This window comes from Bombina bombina, chromosome 11 (genome assembly GCF_027579735.1).
Source record: "Bombina bombina isolate aBomBom1 chromosome 11, aBomBom1.pri, whole genome shotgun sequence".
NCBI classification, from domain to species: Eukaryota; Metazoa; Chordata; class Amphibia; order Anura; family Bombinatoridae; genus Bombina; species Bombina bombina.
In genome coordinates, this window is record NC_069509.1 from 36,186,454 (window position 1) to 36,203,287 (window position 16,834).

The 16,834-nt window shown below is 37.8% G+C and overlaps 1 protein-coding gene across 1 annotated transcript in view; it reads right to left on the reverse strand.

The window, feature by feature from the left end:
* The window catches only part of LOC128641632 (serine protease 53-like), a 158,662-nt gene that overhangs the window by 67,696 nt on the left and 74,132 nt on the right, over positions 1–16,834 (reverse strand). The window contains exon 5 of the mRNA XM_053694169.1: positions 6,412–6,695. Within this exon, the coding sequence (XP_053550144.1) occupies positions 6,412–6,695 (284 nt within the window). The remainder of the gene's footprint in view (positions 1–6,411; positions 6,696–16,834) is intronic.

Below are 16,834 nucleotides of genomic sequence, written 5' to 3' on the forward strand. Positions count from 1 at the left end.
AGGCACCAATTAGCAGCAGCTCCCACTAGTGTAAAATATGTGCATATTCTTTTTCAATAAGGGATACCAAGAGAACAAAGCACATTTAAAAATAGAAGTGAATTTAAAAGTGTCTTAAAATTACATTCGCTATCGGAATCATGCAATTAATTATTATTAATTTTGTCATTTCTATCTCTTTAAAGTCCTGTAATGAACAAAGATAGAGACACAAAGCTAGAAGACAGATGAGAGAGATGTAAAGAGACAGAGAGAGACAGGAGGAAAGAGTATAGTGAGTGATCAATACTAGGAGAGAGTGTAAGGTCTACTGTGAAAGGAAGATTATTGATATTTTTCTTTCATGTAAGTGGCAAGAGTCCATGAGCTAGCGATGTATGGGATATAATACCCAAGATGTGGAAATCCACGAGTCACTAGAGAGGGAGGGATAAAATAACAATAGCTAAATCTGCTGAGAAATTAAATCCAAAAAAATAATTAAGTTTTCTTAAAAATTAAAAAAAAACTCAAATCAAAGGCACTAGAATCAAACTGAGACAACTGCCTGAAGAACCTTTCTACCAAAGGCTGCTTCCGAAGAAGCAAACACATCAAAATGGTAAAATTTAGTAAAAGTATGCAAAGAAGACCAAGTTGCTGCTTTGCAAATTTGATCAACTGAAGCTTTATTCTTGAAAGCCCAATAAGTGGCAACTGATCTAGTAGAATGAGCTGTAATTCTCTGAGGCGGAGACTGCCCCGCCTCCAAATAAGCTTTGGAAATCAAAAGTTTCAACCAAGATGCCAGAGAAATGGCAGAGGCTTTCTGACCTTTCCTGGAGCCAGAAAAAATAACAAATAGACTAGAAGTCTTTCTGAAATCTTTAGTAGCCTCAACATAATATTTTAAAGCTCTTACCACATCCAATGAATGTAAAGACCTTTCAAGAGTATTCTTAGGATTAGGACACAAGGAAGGAACAAAACTTTCCCTATTAATGTTTTTAGAATTCACAACTTTAGGCAAAAATTTAAATGAAGTCCGCAAAACAGCTTTATCTTTCTTGAAAAATCAGATAAGGAGACTCACAAGAGAGAGCAGTCAATTCAGAAACTCTTCTAGCAGAAGAGATAGGCAAAAGAAATAACACTTTCAAAGAAAGGAATTTAATATCCAGAGAATGCATTGGCTCAAAAGGAGGTGCCTGCAAAATCTTCAAAACAAAATTGAGACTCCAAGGAGGAGAAATAGATTTAATAACAGGTTTGATACGAATCTAAGCCTGAACAAAACAGTGAATATCAGAAAGTTTAGCAATCTTTCTATGAAATAAGACAGAAAGAGCAGAAATGTGTCCTTTCAAAGTATTTGCAGACAAACCCTTCTTCAAACCATCCTGAAGAAACTGTAAAATCCTAGGATTTCTAAAAGAATGCCAAGAATAATTATTAGTGGAACACCATGAAATATAGGTTTTCCCAACCCTATTATAAATCTTACTTGAAACAGACTTACGAGCCTGTATCATAGCGTTAATTACTGAGTCAGAGAAATGTCTATGACTAAGAACTAAGCGTTCAGTTTCCATGCCTTCAAATTTAGAGTTTTGAGATCCTGATGGAAAACTGGGTCTTGAGACAGAAGGTCTGGTCTTATAGGAAGTGACCAAGGCTGGTAACTAGACATTTAGACAAGGTCCACATACCAGAACATAGCACATACCAGAACCTGTGAGGCCATGCTGGTGCTATCAGAAACACATAAGATTGTTCCATTGTGATCTTTGAGATCACTCCCAGAGGTGAAACAATGTAAGCAGGTTGGTAAAACCATGGAACTGCTAAAGCATTCATCATTTCTGTCTGAGGATCCCTGGACCTGGAGAGATATCTGGGAAGTTTCTTGTTTAGACGAGAGGCCATCAGATCTATGTCTGGAGGACCCCACATCTGCACAATCTTATAGAATACATCTGGATGGAGAGACTACTCCCTGGATGTAGAATCTGACGGCTGAAATAATCCGCTTCCAAATTGTCTACACCTGGTATATGAATCACAGTGATTAAACAAGAATTGGATTCTGCCCAAGAAAGTATTAGAGATACTTATTTTATTGCTAGGGGACTGCGAGTACCCCCTTGATGATTGACATATGTTTGAAACCGAATATACAATTCTCTCTTAATAGAGGCCAAGCCTGAAGAGCTCTGGAAATAGCATTGAGTTCTAAGATATAGATTGCCTCTCGAGGATTCCAAACTCCTTGTGCTGTCAGAGACCCCAAACAGCTCCCCAACCTGTGAGATTTGCATCTATTGTGATCACAGTCCAGGTAGGGCAAACAAAGGAGGCCCCTTAAACAATAAGGTGATGGTATAACCACCAAGTCAAAGTGAGTGGAGAGTTGGGATTTAAGAGTATATCAGTTGTGATAACTGAGTATGATCCCTGCACCATTGGTGCCACATGCAAAACTGTAGAGGTCTCATATGAAAACAAGCAAAAAGGATCGCGTCCAATACTGCAATCATGAGACTTAAAACTTCCATGCACATAGCCACTGAAGCGAATGATAAGAGACTGAAGGTTTAGACAAGCTGAAACCAATCTCAAATGTCTCTTTTCTGTTAAGGATAGAGTCATAGACACTGAATCTATCTGGAAATCTATTGAGCTAGTATCAAGATATCGTCCAAATAAGGAAAAAACGCAATACCCTGCTCTCTGATTACAGATAGAAGGGCACCTAAAACTATTCAGAATATTCTTGGTGCTGTTGCAAGGCCAAATGGAAGAGCGACAAATTGGTAATGCTTGTTTAGAAAAGAGAATCTCAGAAAATGATAGTGATCTGGATTAATTGGATTGTGAAGGTAAGCGTCCTGTAAGTTTATTGTGGACATGAAGTGACCTAGCTGAACAAAAGGCAGAATAGTCCTTATAGTCACCATCTTGAAAGTTGGGACTCTTACAAAACCATTTAAAGTTTTCAGATCCAAAATAGCTCTGAAAGAATTTTCCTTCATAGGTACAATTAATACAGTGGCGTCACTAGGGTTGGTGTCACCCGGTGCGGTAAGTTATGGTGTCACCCCCCCCCCCCGTAGAAAGCAGACACACACAAAAACACAAGCAAACACACATACAAACACTCAGACACACTTAAAACATACTCAGATGCACACACAAACACTCGGAAACACACTCAGACACACACACAAAAACACTGAGACACACACACACAAAAAAAACTAAAAAAATTGTGTGTCTACATCTTCCCCAGTCCCACCAATGTTCACAAATGCCAGCCCCTCTAATAAAAAAAAATATTTGCATCTCAACATTGTATTTCTTTGAATTTCAATAAAATTAAAAAAAAAAAAAAAAAAAAAAATTTTTTTTTGGTGTCACCCCCTGGTGGGTGTCACCCGGGTGCGGCCGCCCCCCCCGCCCCCCCCTAGTGACGCCACTGAATTAATAGATTTGAATAAAAACCCCAATCCTTGTTCCTGCTGTAGAAATGAGAAAAATTACCCATGAAAGTTCTAGATCTGAAACACATTTCAGAAAGACTTGAGCTTTTACTGGGTTTTTTTTGTTACATGGGTAAGAAAGAATCTTCCCAAAGGAAGTCTTATTTTGAATCCTATTCGACACCCCTAAGAAATTATATTCTGAATCCCCTGATTTTGGACAGAGCCTGACCAAACTCTTTGAAATAGCTTTAGTCTGCCCCCTACCAGAAGAACTGGCTTGAGGGCCGCACATTCATATAAGTTTAGGGGCAGGATTTGGTGTCTTATAAGGCTTGGATTTATTCAAATTCGAAGATGGTCTCCAATTAGAGCCAGAGGCCCTAGGGGAAGGAGTGGTTTTGTGATGAAAGGAACGAAAACAATTGGGAGCTTTAAATTTACCCTTATATTTCTTGTCTTGGGCCAGAAAAACTCCCTTACCCCCAGTAACAGTGGAGACAATAGAATCAAATTGTGAACCAAAAAGATTTTTACCTTGAAAAGAGAGAGATAATAATCTAGTTATATGCACCATGTCAGCATTCCAAGATTTAAGCCATAAAGCTCTTCTAGTTAGAATGAATGGCTAAAGACATGGATTTGACATTGATCTTCCTAACATCAAATATAGAATCACAAATAAAATGATTTGCATGTTAAAGTAAAACAATAATGTTAGATAATACAGAATCTGAAGACAACTGCTGTGATAAACTGTCCAACAAAAAGTAGAAGCAGCAGCAACATCAGCCATAGATATAACAGGTCTAAGAATATAGCCAGAAAGTAAATATGCCCTTCTTGGATAAGATTCAAGCTTCCTATCTAAAGGATCCTTGGCTACAGGTAAAGGATACAATTTCTTAAACCTAGAAGAAGGGTTAAAAGAGGTTCCAGGCTTAGACCATTCTTTAGCAATCATATTAGAGATAGTGTCAGGAATAGGAAAAATACTTCAGGAGTAATAACAGTAGTCTTAAATACAGAATTTAGACAATTACTAGCTTTATCATCAGGAAATTTAGACTCCTCAATACCCAAAGTAAACAAAACTTCCTTTAAGAGAGAACAAATATATTCTAACTTAAATAAAAAAGATTTGTCTATATCAGTCTCTGATGTGGCATCCTCTGAATCAGAGGAAACTCCATCAGTAGAGGATATGTCAGTATGCTGAAGGTCAGAACTTAATTCACTAAGTTTAGGAAAATGTTGCAAAAATCTTTTACATTTATTTGAAGGCAAAATAGCAGTCATGGCCTTCTCTGTAGCTGTAGCAATAAAATCTTACATTTCTGCAGTAATGCTATGTACATTTAAACTGAATTGGCATAACAGTGTGTGTATTTGTACTCATAGATATATTTAACAATTTGTTAAACAAGAGCCACATAATAGAGCTGAATAATTTAGATCAGCTTAATTACAACATGCATACTTAGCTTTGTTAAATACCTGTTTAGGCAGCTCAAATCCTATAGTAACATCAGAGACAGGTTCAGTTTGAGACATGATTGCAAAAAACAAAAATTAGAAAAAAATAAAAATAAATTAATTCTGCAAATTTATATCCATGCTCCTATATAAGATAAAAATATAACAGGCTTGAGAGAATGGGAAACAGAGTGAAAAAAAATATAAAAAAGAAAACTCATTCATAAAATGCTGCATGAAATCCCTCTGTTCACTTAGAATACTGAATGAGCTGGGGGCGGAGCTTATAACGGCAATTTTGTGGGAATTTTTTTGCGCCAAAAAAATAGCACACAATGATGACACGTCACCCTATGACATAATTAACATTATCACATTGTCGACATGCAAAGCTGAATGGGATTTCAAATACACCTAACACTCTAAAAAGCAGGTAAGAATTTTGATTGTATATGCAAAAAAACAAAATGAACCAAAATAAAGCCTAATGAATACTTTTATTATAGCTGCATAAAATGTGATTATCAGCATTCCATGAGGCTAACATAATACTTAGCATCCTAATTTATAAATAAATGACTAGCTCCAAAAAAAACTGTATGTTTCACAGACTTTACCAACCTTGATAAATATTTAGCCACAAATAAAGTCGCTAAAAAAGAGCACTGAATAACTGACTCAAGGCATGTATACAAACAATATATAACAACTTTACTTAAAAAGTGCCCAATCCATAGCTGAGAGTGTCTTATATAATAAAAGTATATACTTACCGTGTAAGACACCCATCCACATATAGCAGACAGCCAAACCAGTAGTGAAACATACAGAGGTAATGGTAGAGGAGTATAATGGCAATCTATAAAGGGAGGCAGCAAATGAATCCCTGCGACCGATTACAGAGAGCCTTAGAATAGATTGCCCATAGGCGAAAACATGACATCATCAGGCAATACTCCCATCACATCCCTCAGACAAACACTGTACTTTGAGATGGGGCTTCAATATGCTTAGAAGCGCCTATCACAGAAGAAAAATCAAGCACAACTTGCTTCACCACTTCCATGAGAGGCAAAGTTTGTAAAACTAAGGCATGACTGAGGTAGGAGGTGTATTTATAGGCATTTTGAGGTTTGGGAAACTTTGCCCCCTCCTGGTAAGAATATATATCCCATACATCACTAGCTCATGGACTCTTGCCACTTACATGAAATATATATATATAAAGTGCTAAAGACACATGCACGTTTCTGAGCCTACCTAGGTATGCAAACAAGGAAAGAGCTTGCATGGAGAGTTTCAACAGAGGGAAAAGAGAAATATTAAATAAAAAGAAAAAAGTAAATTAGTCATTTTTAATAATCATATATTTATATCATATATATAGCAGATAGGATGTGAGATTATCACTATTTGCTCTAAAACATCACACTCTGGTGTTTCCCTCTGTCCCACTAACCACTCATCAGTTTCTCACCTCCGTCTGGCACGTCCTCAAGCCCAGTGGTCCAGCAAGTTTTGCGAAGTTGGAATCTGTGGGTGTCCTCAGGGAGGCAGATGGGGGAGATGAAATTTGTGAAAGTCACTGGGCTTGCCAGCTCCACCAAAGCCAAGTCATGCCCACTGATAGCATCGGTGTAACTGTCATGGATCACAATCTTAGATAGCACCATACTGACCGCTGAGCTTTCTTGAGCACCTCCCAGCCTGGTGAAGCCCAGGTGCGCTGTCCAGGACTTGGGGTCACTTATAGTCAGGTTTCTAATGAAGAGATGACAGTTGAACATATGAGAAATTCTGTTCAATTAAACTTCATAATATCAAAGTTTTGCGATCTTATAACAGTCAAGGCGCTATTAAACTTTCATGATTCAGATAGGGCATGCAATTTTTTTTTATTTTTTTTATTTTTTTATTCATTTCCAACAGTGAGTACATTCAGAATAAGTGTTGATCATTCCACCGCGCAGGGTGTTTGAGACAGATTATCATAGCAATATAAAGAATACCTATAAGTAAGAGAAAATTCCAAACATTTGATCATACGTTTATTACCAGTGATTACAGTGTTTGCTAGACGTGGCTGGTGCACTCACCATTGGGGTTATATTGTTATAATTATTACTAATCTACTAAAGTAAATTAAGATGAGCTAAACTAAACTGAACTAAACTCAACTCGACTCGACTCAACGGGGCTAAATGCATAATGTCTGGAGTAGTATTTGCATTACCTACGTGTGATCCCTTTTACACAGAGATATTGAAGAGTGGTAAAGGCGGGAGAAACTGTATAGACATTATGTTATACTGCGTACTCAAAGTGGCAGTTTTAGTGTGCTAGCAAATTATGGGAAAGTATTCAGATCTATGTCTCACAGGAAGATGATATTAATGAGTTTAGTGGGGAGATGACTATTACGGTTCTCAGACCTTCCAGAGTAAACTACAGAGTTCACAAACTATATGGTGTTTTTTTTTTTGTTTTTTTTTCAGTCAAGTTCACCAACTACCCGCCCTATATTTAACAAAGATACCATATGATGCCCCTACTTAACTAAATTAAAATTAAAATAAAACTACACTACCCTAAACTAAAAATGCAAAAACAAACATTACCCTTCTTACCTAATATTGTCCAGACATTACTATGTCTACTAGGTCCTATAGTGCTAATCAGGATTATAAAGCAATAACCTTGCAAAACATCAAAAACAGCAGACAGAGAGCAGGAAGAATTATAGTCTCTACGTGATGGTAAACTGGTATTATGACTTATGATACACATCAACCAAATATTTAATCTAGGAGGTTTATCCTGCATGAATAGTATAAACACTGTTGCCCTGTCTAGTATTGTCTACGGAGGTATAATGCTTGTAAGTAGTGGGGTTCATACACATTGTGGTCTGCGTAGCTATAGACTATATTTCATAAAAATCAGCTGTGTTTTATTGACCCGGTTCCCTGTGTTTCATGGCCCCAAGTTAGAACATGTCATATGTCATCTCCTACTAGCAGTGAAATATCCCAGCTACGTGGGAAACAAATGCTGGTGTATAATAAAGGAGAAACAGAAGCATATTCATTGACAAATATAAGCAATCCGGCATTAAGCAAACAGGCAGTAGTTCATGCAGCCATGAAGAACACACTGGCCATTATAAAGCAGGAGGTTCGGGTTAGAGATGTACAAAATGGGATCGGGAGACACCAAGACTCATATCGGATAGTAAGTCAGCCAGCTACCATTGCACATTACTCATCACAAAGTCGGTCATATTGCTGGAAGAAACTAGGTCAAGGTATATAAAGAGTAATGGCAATATAAACAGATCAAACTTGAACATGAAACAGCAATCAATATTTCCTCAATTGGCCACAAAACAGAGAAACCGTGGCTTCTCAACAATCAAGCTGGACAGGATAGATAGATTACCCTATTCCAGCACGAGTTAGATGAAAATCGTTGCAGTTCAGTGGTGCACAACCCATCCACAGGGGACAACAGCCGCCATGATGCTTTCCACAATCAGAGGGATAGATGTTAAGTCTTGCGACGAAGTGCGGAGCCCATGCAGGAACAGCGTACCGCAGCATTCTGACCCGGGAGAACTCCTGTGAAGTCGTTGTATAAGTGGCTCCTGTGGCTATAGCTGCAATCAGGTGCACCCGCAATGATATTATCGAGCTCCCCTCTAGTGTTGCAACATGCTCCGTAGCAGGGATATCAAGAGTGTATTCTCTCGCGTTAGGCTCCGCTCCGTTGTATATAGCTTCTATATGAGGTGGAACTCTGCATTGGTTTACTTCAGGCCGCACATTGGCGGTCCATGTGGTGTCACACCGAGAGCCGCAGTCCGGTAGTGGTTGATACTGAGAGGTTGTTCTAATGGGTCACAGGGAGACTGCCAGTAGCGGTGTTATTGTCCCATGTACAGCATCAGGCTTTGTGGGATTCGATTTCTCCGTTGCCTGAACAGCATCTCTCAATCTTCCATAGCTTACAAATAGTTGCTCAAACTTAGGCAGGAAGACAGAGGATATCTGGTTAACTATGTCCCCTGCTAAGTCCATTGTTCCGCAATCCATTATGGATTTTATTTTCATGAACTGACTTCCAGGGAAGAAGCGATTGAAAGGCTTCTATCTGCCAGAGGTTCCCGGACAGCTTGCCTGTCAAGGGAGTTGCAGATGGCGAAGAAAAAGGCAAATTTGCAGATATTAAATTAGGGTTTCTGCAGAGCTAAAAGTTCTTGCTGCCATCTTCTAGGTCTGCCCACCGGAAGTCCGATATTTTTGCATAAGTGGAGCATCACCTCACAGGCAGGAAAATAGCCGAAGTCGGAGTGAAGGAGAGGCCATTAATGATATATGTAGGATTTCTGTAGTGCAGTGTGCGGAGAACCGGAGACAAGGTGGGGATCAGATGTATGTGTCACATATGACATCACTCTGCCTGCAGTATCAGCTTCCCAAAATCAGGGCATGCAATTTTAAACAACTTTCCAATTTACATTTATCATCAAATTTGCTTTGTTTTCTTGGGATTCTTTGTGGAAAGCTTAACCTAGGAAGGCTCAAACTGATTTCTAAACTGTTGACAGTTTTCACAGGTATACAGCACTAGTTTATTTGTGTCATATAGATAACATTGGGCTCCCTACCATGTAGTTATTAATGAGTCAGCATTGATTGGTTAAAATTCAAGTATGTCAAAAGCACTGAGATAATGGTGCAGTCTGCAGAGGCTTAGATACAAGGTAATCACAGAGGTAAAAGTGTATTAATATAACAGCATTGTTTATGAAAAACTGGGGAATGGGTAATAAAGGGATTATCTATCTTGTTAAACAATAAAAATTGTCAAACAGACTGTCCCTTTAACACAGGAAAGCATAAACCCCAAGACACCTGGTTCATTTATATCCCTAAGCTAAATTAAACACAACATCAGCGCCACTTGTGCAGGAAAAAGGGACATCTTGTATGTATGGATTTTTAAATTGCCCCAAGGGCAGCTCCTGTTTAAAACCCCTTCAAAAATATGTAGCTATTTTTTAAATGGTAAAAGAAGTCATATTGTTGTGTTTCATATGAAAGTTCCCTTTCTCTTTATTTATTTGTACATAATTATTCTCACTATGTTCACTGACTCCTTATATATTGTGTGGTTATTGTCATATATAAAAAAAACCACTAGATGGCAGCAGAGTGAGCCACTAAGACTTTAGCCATAATTTACAGTAGAACTGATATTTCTGTTTGAGGACTGATGAAAATCCAAGTTATTCATTAGAGCTAAGTTAGAAAACGTTGCTTATAAAATATGCATTAGAATTAATTTACCACACTAAACTCATAAAACAAGCAAACGATTAAGGTATTGATTACGAGTGGAGCGTTAACTGTTGCGCGCAAGAGATAAGGAGTATATTGCGGCTCTTTGCACACGACAGAAGTAGCGCGGGAATTACAAGTTTAAAGTAAACGCGTTCGCTTGAGCGTAATTAAATTTAACACGCATCAGGTTAGTGCAGCTTCAGAGCTCTGATTAAAAGGACAATAAAGTCAAAATTAAATCTTTCATGATTCATATAGAGCCTCTATTTTAAACAACTTTACAATTTATTTCTGTTATCAACTTTGCTTCATTCTCTTGGTATCTTTTATTGAAGAGTAAAACTAGGTAGGCTCATTACAGCTCAGGAGTGTGCACGTGTCTAGTACTCTATGGCAGCAGTGTTTTGCAACATTATTTGTAGCTTTGTTATACAATGTTGCAAAACATTATGGCTGTGATATAGTTTGAGGTGAACAGCTGCTCTCATGAAAATAGATACATTTTAACAAGGAGAACAAGAGAACAAGAACAGAATTAAACTGGAAAGTTTTGGGGGGTTTTCAATTGTATTCTTTAGCTGAATAATGAAAATTTAATTTTGACTCCTATTTCCCTATAAAGAGACATAAAAGTGAAAAAAGAAAATGATCTAATGTCTTATAGTTACTTGTATATAACAGGAGTTAAACACATAATCAAAGTTAGCCCCAGAACAACAATGCACTACTGTGCGGTAGCTGAGCACATATGGTGAGCCAATAACAAGGGGCATATGTGCATAGCCACCAATCAGCAGCAAGCTCCCAGTAGCCTACCAAGGTTTACTCTTCAACAAAGGATACCAGAAGAATAAAGTAAATTTCATAATATAAGTAAACTGAAAAGTCTTTGTAAATCTATCTGCATCATGAAAGTTAAATTTTGACTGTCCCTTTAAGTTGCCATTATGGGCGGATCTGAGGATAATTCCAGTATTAAGCACCAGTTATTCCTGATCTTGTTGGGAGGATCGCACATCGCTAGTAAGCAGTGTAGGGGGAGCTGTAAGGCGTTCTCTGTAATTGTATTGCAAGTTCATCCCAGCAATTACAGTCAATTAAAGTCATAGGAAACTTGCATGATTCAGATAGAACAGGTAATTTTAAGACACTCTTGAATTCACTTATATTTTCAAATGCATTTTATTCTCTTGGTAACCTTTGTTGAAAAGAAAATATGTATATATTCTACACAAGTGGGAGCTAGCTGCTGATTGGTGCTTGCACACATTTGTCTCTTGTGATTGGCTGCCTAAGGGCAATGCACAACATATTTCAGTGGAAACCTGGTACTTAAATGGAGCTGTAAACTACTTTTAGCAGTCGGCCACTTTGATAGCTTATGGCTCAATGGAAACGAGTCCTAGATGTGTTCAGCTAGCTCTCAGTAGTGCATTGCTGCTCCTTCAGCAAAGGATATCAAGGGAACAAAGCAGATTTGATAAAAGAAGTCAATTGGAAAGTTGATAACACTTTTTATGTTCTATTTGAATCCTGAAAGAAAGATATTGGGCTCCATTTATGAAACAGCCGATGCTACGTTCTACGCCCATCGTTTTAGGCTCGCCTGAAATGTAACTTAAAGGGTCAGTCTACAATAGAATTGTTATTGTTTTAAAAGATAGATAATCCCTTTATTACCCATTCCCCAGTTTTGCACAACCAACACAGTTATATTAATATACATTTTACCTCTGTGATTACCTTGTATCTAGGAACCTTCTTCCAGCCCCCTGATCACATGACTGTGACTGTTTATTATCTATTGTCTTAAATTGAGCATTGTTTTGTGCTAGATCTTAAATAACTCCCTGTGCCTGAACACAGTCTTATCTATATATCCCACGTGTACTTTCTGTCTCTTTGTGTTGAAAAGAGATTTAAAAAGCCTGTGATAAGAGGCAGCCGTCAAAGGCTTAGAAATTAGCATATGAGCCTACCTAGGTTTAGTTTAAACTAAGAATACCAGGAGAAAAAAGCAAATTTGATGATAAAAGTAAATTGGAAAGTTGATTAAAATTAAAAGTCCTATCTGAATAATGAAAGTTTAATTTATACTTGACTGTCCCTTTAAGGAGCAGCCTCTGTTAGCGGTTAATAAATCTACCCCATTGCATTTCATGTCCCTTTAAATCTGAGGAAAATACACAAATCTCTTATCAAGCCAATTGCTGCTTCCAAAGTTTTTCAGAATCCGCCAGTCTAGCTTTGGTTTTACACAATGTAAATGTCACTAATACATTGTATGGAAAGACTTTCTAATCCATAAAGAGCGGGGTTTTGCACTTATCTAATAATATCACTTCTTTTCCCCTGTATTGAATGCCTTATCTTAGATTTCTTCCCCTGATGTTTCATTTTTTTTGTGTGCGTATTCAGTTCAGGAGTTAATAAATACGTTTTTTTCACTGTTTAAAATAAAGTTAAAATGTAGCTCCGAACTGTGAACTTGTATGCAACTAAAAGGTGATCTGTTAATGTACAGTTGCAGTTGTTTGGTCGTTAAACAAATGTTAATTATAAAATTATGCAAAATGATGGGAAATAATATTATTCCTTTAGTGAAAAAAACCCCATTTATCTGGCAATCATCAGCCTTATAAGCAAATGAGTAATATGTCCTTAAAGGGACATGAAACCAATTTTTTTTTTCATGATTCAGATAGAGAATACAATTTTTAAACAGCTTTCTAATTTACCTCTATTATCTAATCTGTTTTATACTCAGTTAGCATGATGCCCTGGTGGGGGGCGACTTCCGGTAGGAGGGGCTAAGCAAGCAGACGCGTGTGAAGTACGCTGCCTGCTTCCAGAGGCCTAAGAAAGGAGCCGCGGCATCGAGTGCCTATAGGCGGGCCGAAATCACCCAGCCCAGGACCCGTAGCTGCAGCCAAGGAGGCCTACAGCCCTGCAGAAATTGCGGACATCGGCCTACAAGGCCCATCTGCAGAGGCTGCCTAAAAAGTTCCCAGTGACACACGCTGCCCGCCAGGACCCAAAGGAGCAAGTGGTGAGCGGATACAGCAGTGGGACAGGTCTCCTATACAGCCACTTCTTGCCCCAGGAGGAGAGGTGACAAGCGTTCCTTGTCGACCAGCTCAGGAAAAAGGCTAAAGGGATCCTGAGTGCAGCATCACCTCGACCTGCCAGTAAGTCCGTATACTTGGAAGAGCAGCAGGAGAGAAAGTCCTGCAGTGCGGCGGAACCACAGATACCAGAAACATCTTCACAGAATAAGATAAGTTTGGATTTGTCTTTTCTTATCAACCTTACTAATAACTTTACTGAATAATGACTGTATACAAGCGGTAGAGGGGGGAGGGGTGTCAGGTGTAAAGCCAGATTGTGAACATAATAGAGCTCCTGCGAGAGTAGGGCCTGACATAAGCCACCCATCCCCCCCCAACCCCCCTCAACCCTTCCAGCACAGCATAACCCCCAGAAGATTAAAATGTCCTGAAAGAAAGAGTTCCAGAATATGAACATTTTAATATCTCCCCTATAAGAAGAAAATAGGGTAAAGAGAGCATTCATAAAGGAAAGCAAAGCAAGTAACTGGTCTATAGGGGGAAGGAGCTAGGAAAAAGAAAAGGAGACTTTTTAAGAAGAAGGAGGGAAGAAGAGAAGGAGAGAAGGAAGGAAAAGGAAGAAGGAAGGGGAAAGAAAAGAGAATAAAGAGAGAAGAAGGGAGAAGGAAAAAAAAAGGAAAAAAAAAGGAAAAAACACAGATCAATAACTGGGCTAACTGTTGGAAAGAAAGGAAAGAAAGACAAGAGAAGCGAGAGAGCGGGAGGAGAGAGAAGGAGAGAGAAGGAGAAGAGAAGTGAGGGGGAAAGAAAAAGGAAAAAAAAAAAAAAAAAAAGCCCTGAATTGTTTTCTTTCTTTTCCCATCTTTCCTTTTTTTACTTAAATACAAATAGAAGAGGGACTCATAAGCACTTTCAAACAACATTTGCCACAATAATAACAGCAGTGGAATAAGTTGCACAAGGACATTGTCTACAGAAACTGTTACTGAATATGATCTAGGGGCAACCCAGGTTTAAAAGAGTAGTGTCATTCATACTCTCTGTGGCTCTCTCTTTCTGCTTGTTAAAATTGGTATAGGCCTAAAAACCATGATAGAAATGTTTATGATGGCAATATTAAGTGTCATCACATGTTTTATACTTAAGCTTCTAGAATATGTCGGTATGCTGTATCTCACAAAATAATATAAGGCTTAAGACAAAGGTGATAAATGATAAATGTGCTAGCTCTATTCCCCAAGAAAGGAAATTATTAGACAACATAGGATATAAGTAAAAGTGACAATATACAACAATCTACAACCGAGCTAGCTCTACTCCCCAAGATAGAAGAAAAAGGGAAGGGGTAGGAAGGAGAGAGGGAGAAGGAAAAGGGGAGAAAAGAAAGGGGAGAGAGAAATTATCTCAGGATTTAAATTAACAAGTGCTGGCTAATAAGTGCTAGCTTTATATTACACTTGAAAAGGAATTTTCTAGCTTTTTTTTGCTCTCCTCTTTACTCTCTATTTCTGGGCTAAGGTTCTACATCTTTATAAATACGCACATATTTTCAACTATACACAAAGCTCTGCAAACAAGTCTTAGTAGAAGAGGTGAACCAAAGCAGGCTCACTAAAAAACTCTACAAGCCTTAAACAGTCTGTAAGGATAGAAAAACCCTTAAGTTTCTTTTGCACCTGATAAGGTGGATAGAGAATTAAAAGCAATTTCAGAGATTTTTCTACACGTAACAGTACGGCAAAAGCTAATAAAAATAAAAGGGGCCAAACTTGAATGTAAGAAACTAGGTAAAATTGGTTTGGAACAGATAGTATTTAAATCTTGGTAGATATAATTCAAATACATCTATAGATAATCTTCTCATTGAAGTAAACGTCAAGACTATACAACAGCTTGGTAAAGGCCAGCTTACTCGCTAGATAGAAATAAAAATTTCAACATCTTCTATATAACGCAAATAACTCAAGATAGAAGAGAAAATAGTAAAACTTGATTAAGTACGTATACCCTTAGTTAAAAGTATAGTCTACAATTCTATTTTAATTTGGAAAAACACTCTCCACTCTCTAACTAATAGCGGTGGGCCTAAAAACTCCTCATTACCAATTACATAGTCTGGAATCACATACTAACACATAGTCTCACTCTCTAAACACAAGTGGATATTATTTAATCTAGGGGGAAAGGAAGAGTTCACATATATATATGGAAAAATATTTAAACAAAAGTAAAATCACTTCACCAGGTATGTCGTCCCGAAGTAAAAATCAAGAAAGAAAAGGGAATAGAATATCACAGGATTCACAGGGGGGAATAGGGGAAATAAATCTTTCACAAAGTTCTAACAATGAAGAATTAATTAAGCAGCTTGATGCACTATTTACACCCAAGTTCGACTTAATTCAAAATAACATCACTTCACTAACACTTGAAGTAAAACAATTTGCAACCAGACTCACGTATGCAGAACAGAGAATATCTGATATTGAGGATGGGGCCCTACAGAGGGAACAAACACTACGCACTATGTCCACCCAGATTGAAAACATGAAAAATAAACTTGAGGACCTAGAAAACAGGGCCAGAAGAAATAATTTACGTCTTATTGGCCTAACAGAGGACATACAGGAGAAAGATCTTAAGAGATTTGTGGAGGTAGAACTAATGGATCTATTAAATATTGGAGTTGAAACTCAAAATATAACAATTGAGAGAATACATAGAATAGGCTCAGAGAGACAAGAGGAGGGAAGAAACAAAACAGGCAGACCGGTTATCATGAAATTGCTGAACTTTCAGGAAAAAATCAAAATTATGAATGCTTATAGGAAAGTAAATGGAGAAATTATCTATAGAGGCAGAAAACTTTTGTTATTTAATGACTTCTCTTACGAGACATCTAACAAACGACGCTCTCTTGCGCCAATATGTACCAAACTAATACAAGAAGGGTGGAGAGTTAGACTTTTATACCCTGCCAGACTTAGCATTAGTAGTACCACAGGGAACAGGATATTTACAGACGTAGAGGAAGTAAACGAGTTTCTTAAAGAGCATAAAGATAGCTTAGAAAGACAACAAGGCCCTGTAACATGAACAGTGCCCCTGTTCTCTCTGAATCTTTTGGCACTGGTTTTAGCTTTTAAGGTTAACACATAAAGGAATATAATGTATACTAACTTTGATTTTAGAAAAATGTATAGAATAAAATTTAGTTATGGGGGAAAATTCCCCCTCAAGGGAAAACTGGAAGGAAAAAGGAAGACCCCCAGCGAAGTAAAGGGAACTAATAAAGTCTTGGTAATTTACAAATTCTTTTTTTTTTTTTTTTTTTTTTTTTTTTCTTCCTTCTCTCTCCCTCACCTCATTTTTCAACTCTTTCCTGTGTGCTGCTATGACCACCCTATCCTGTTAACACTTTACAGTCAGAAACGACTTATCAATAATAGTTAAACCCACAGATTAGTGAAAATGAGTCTTAAAGTAGTTT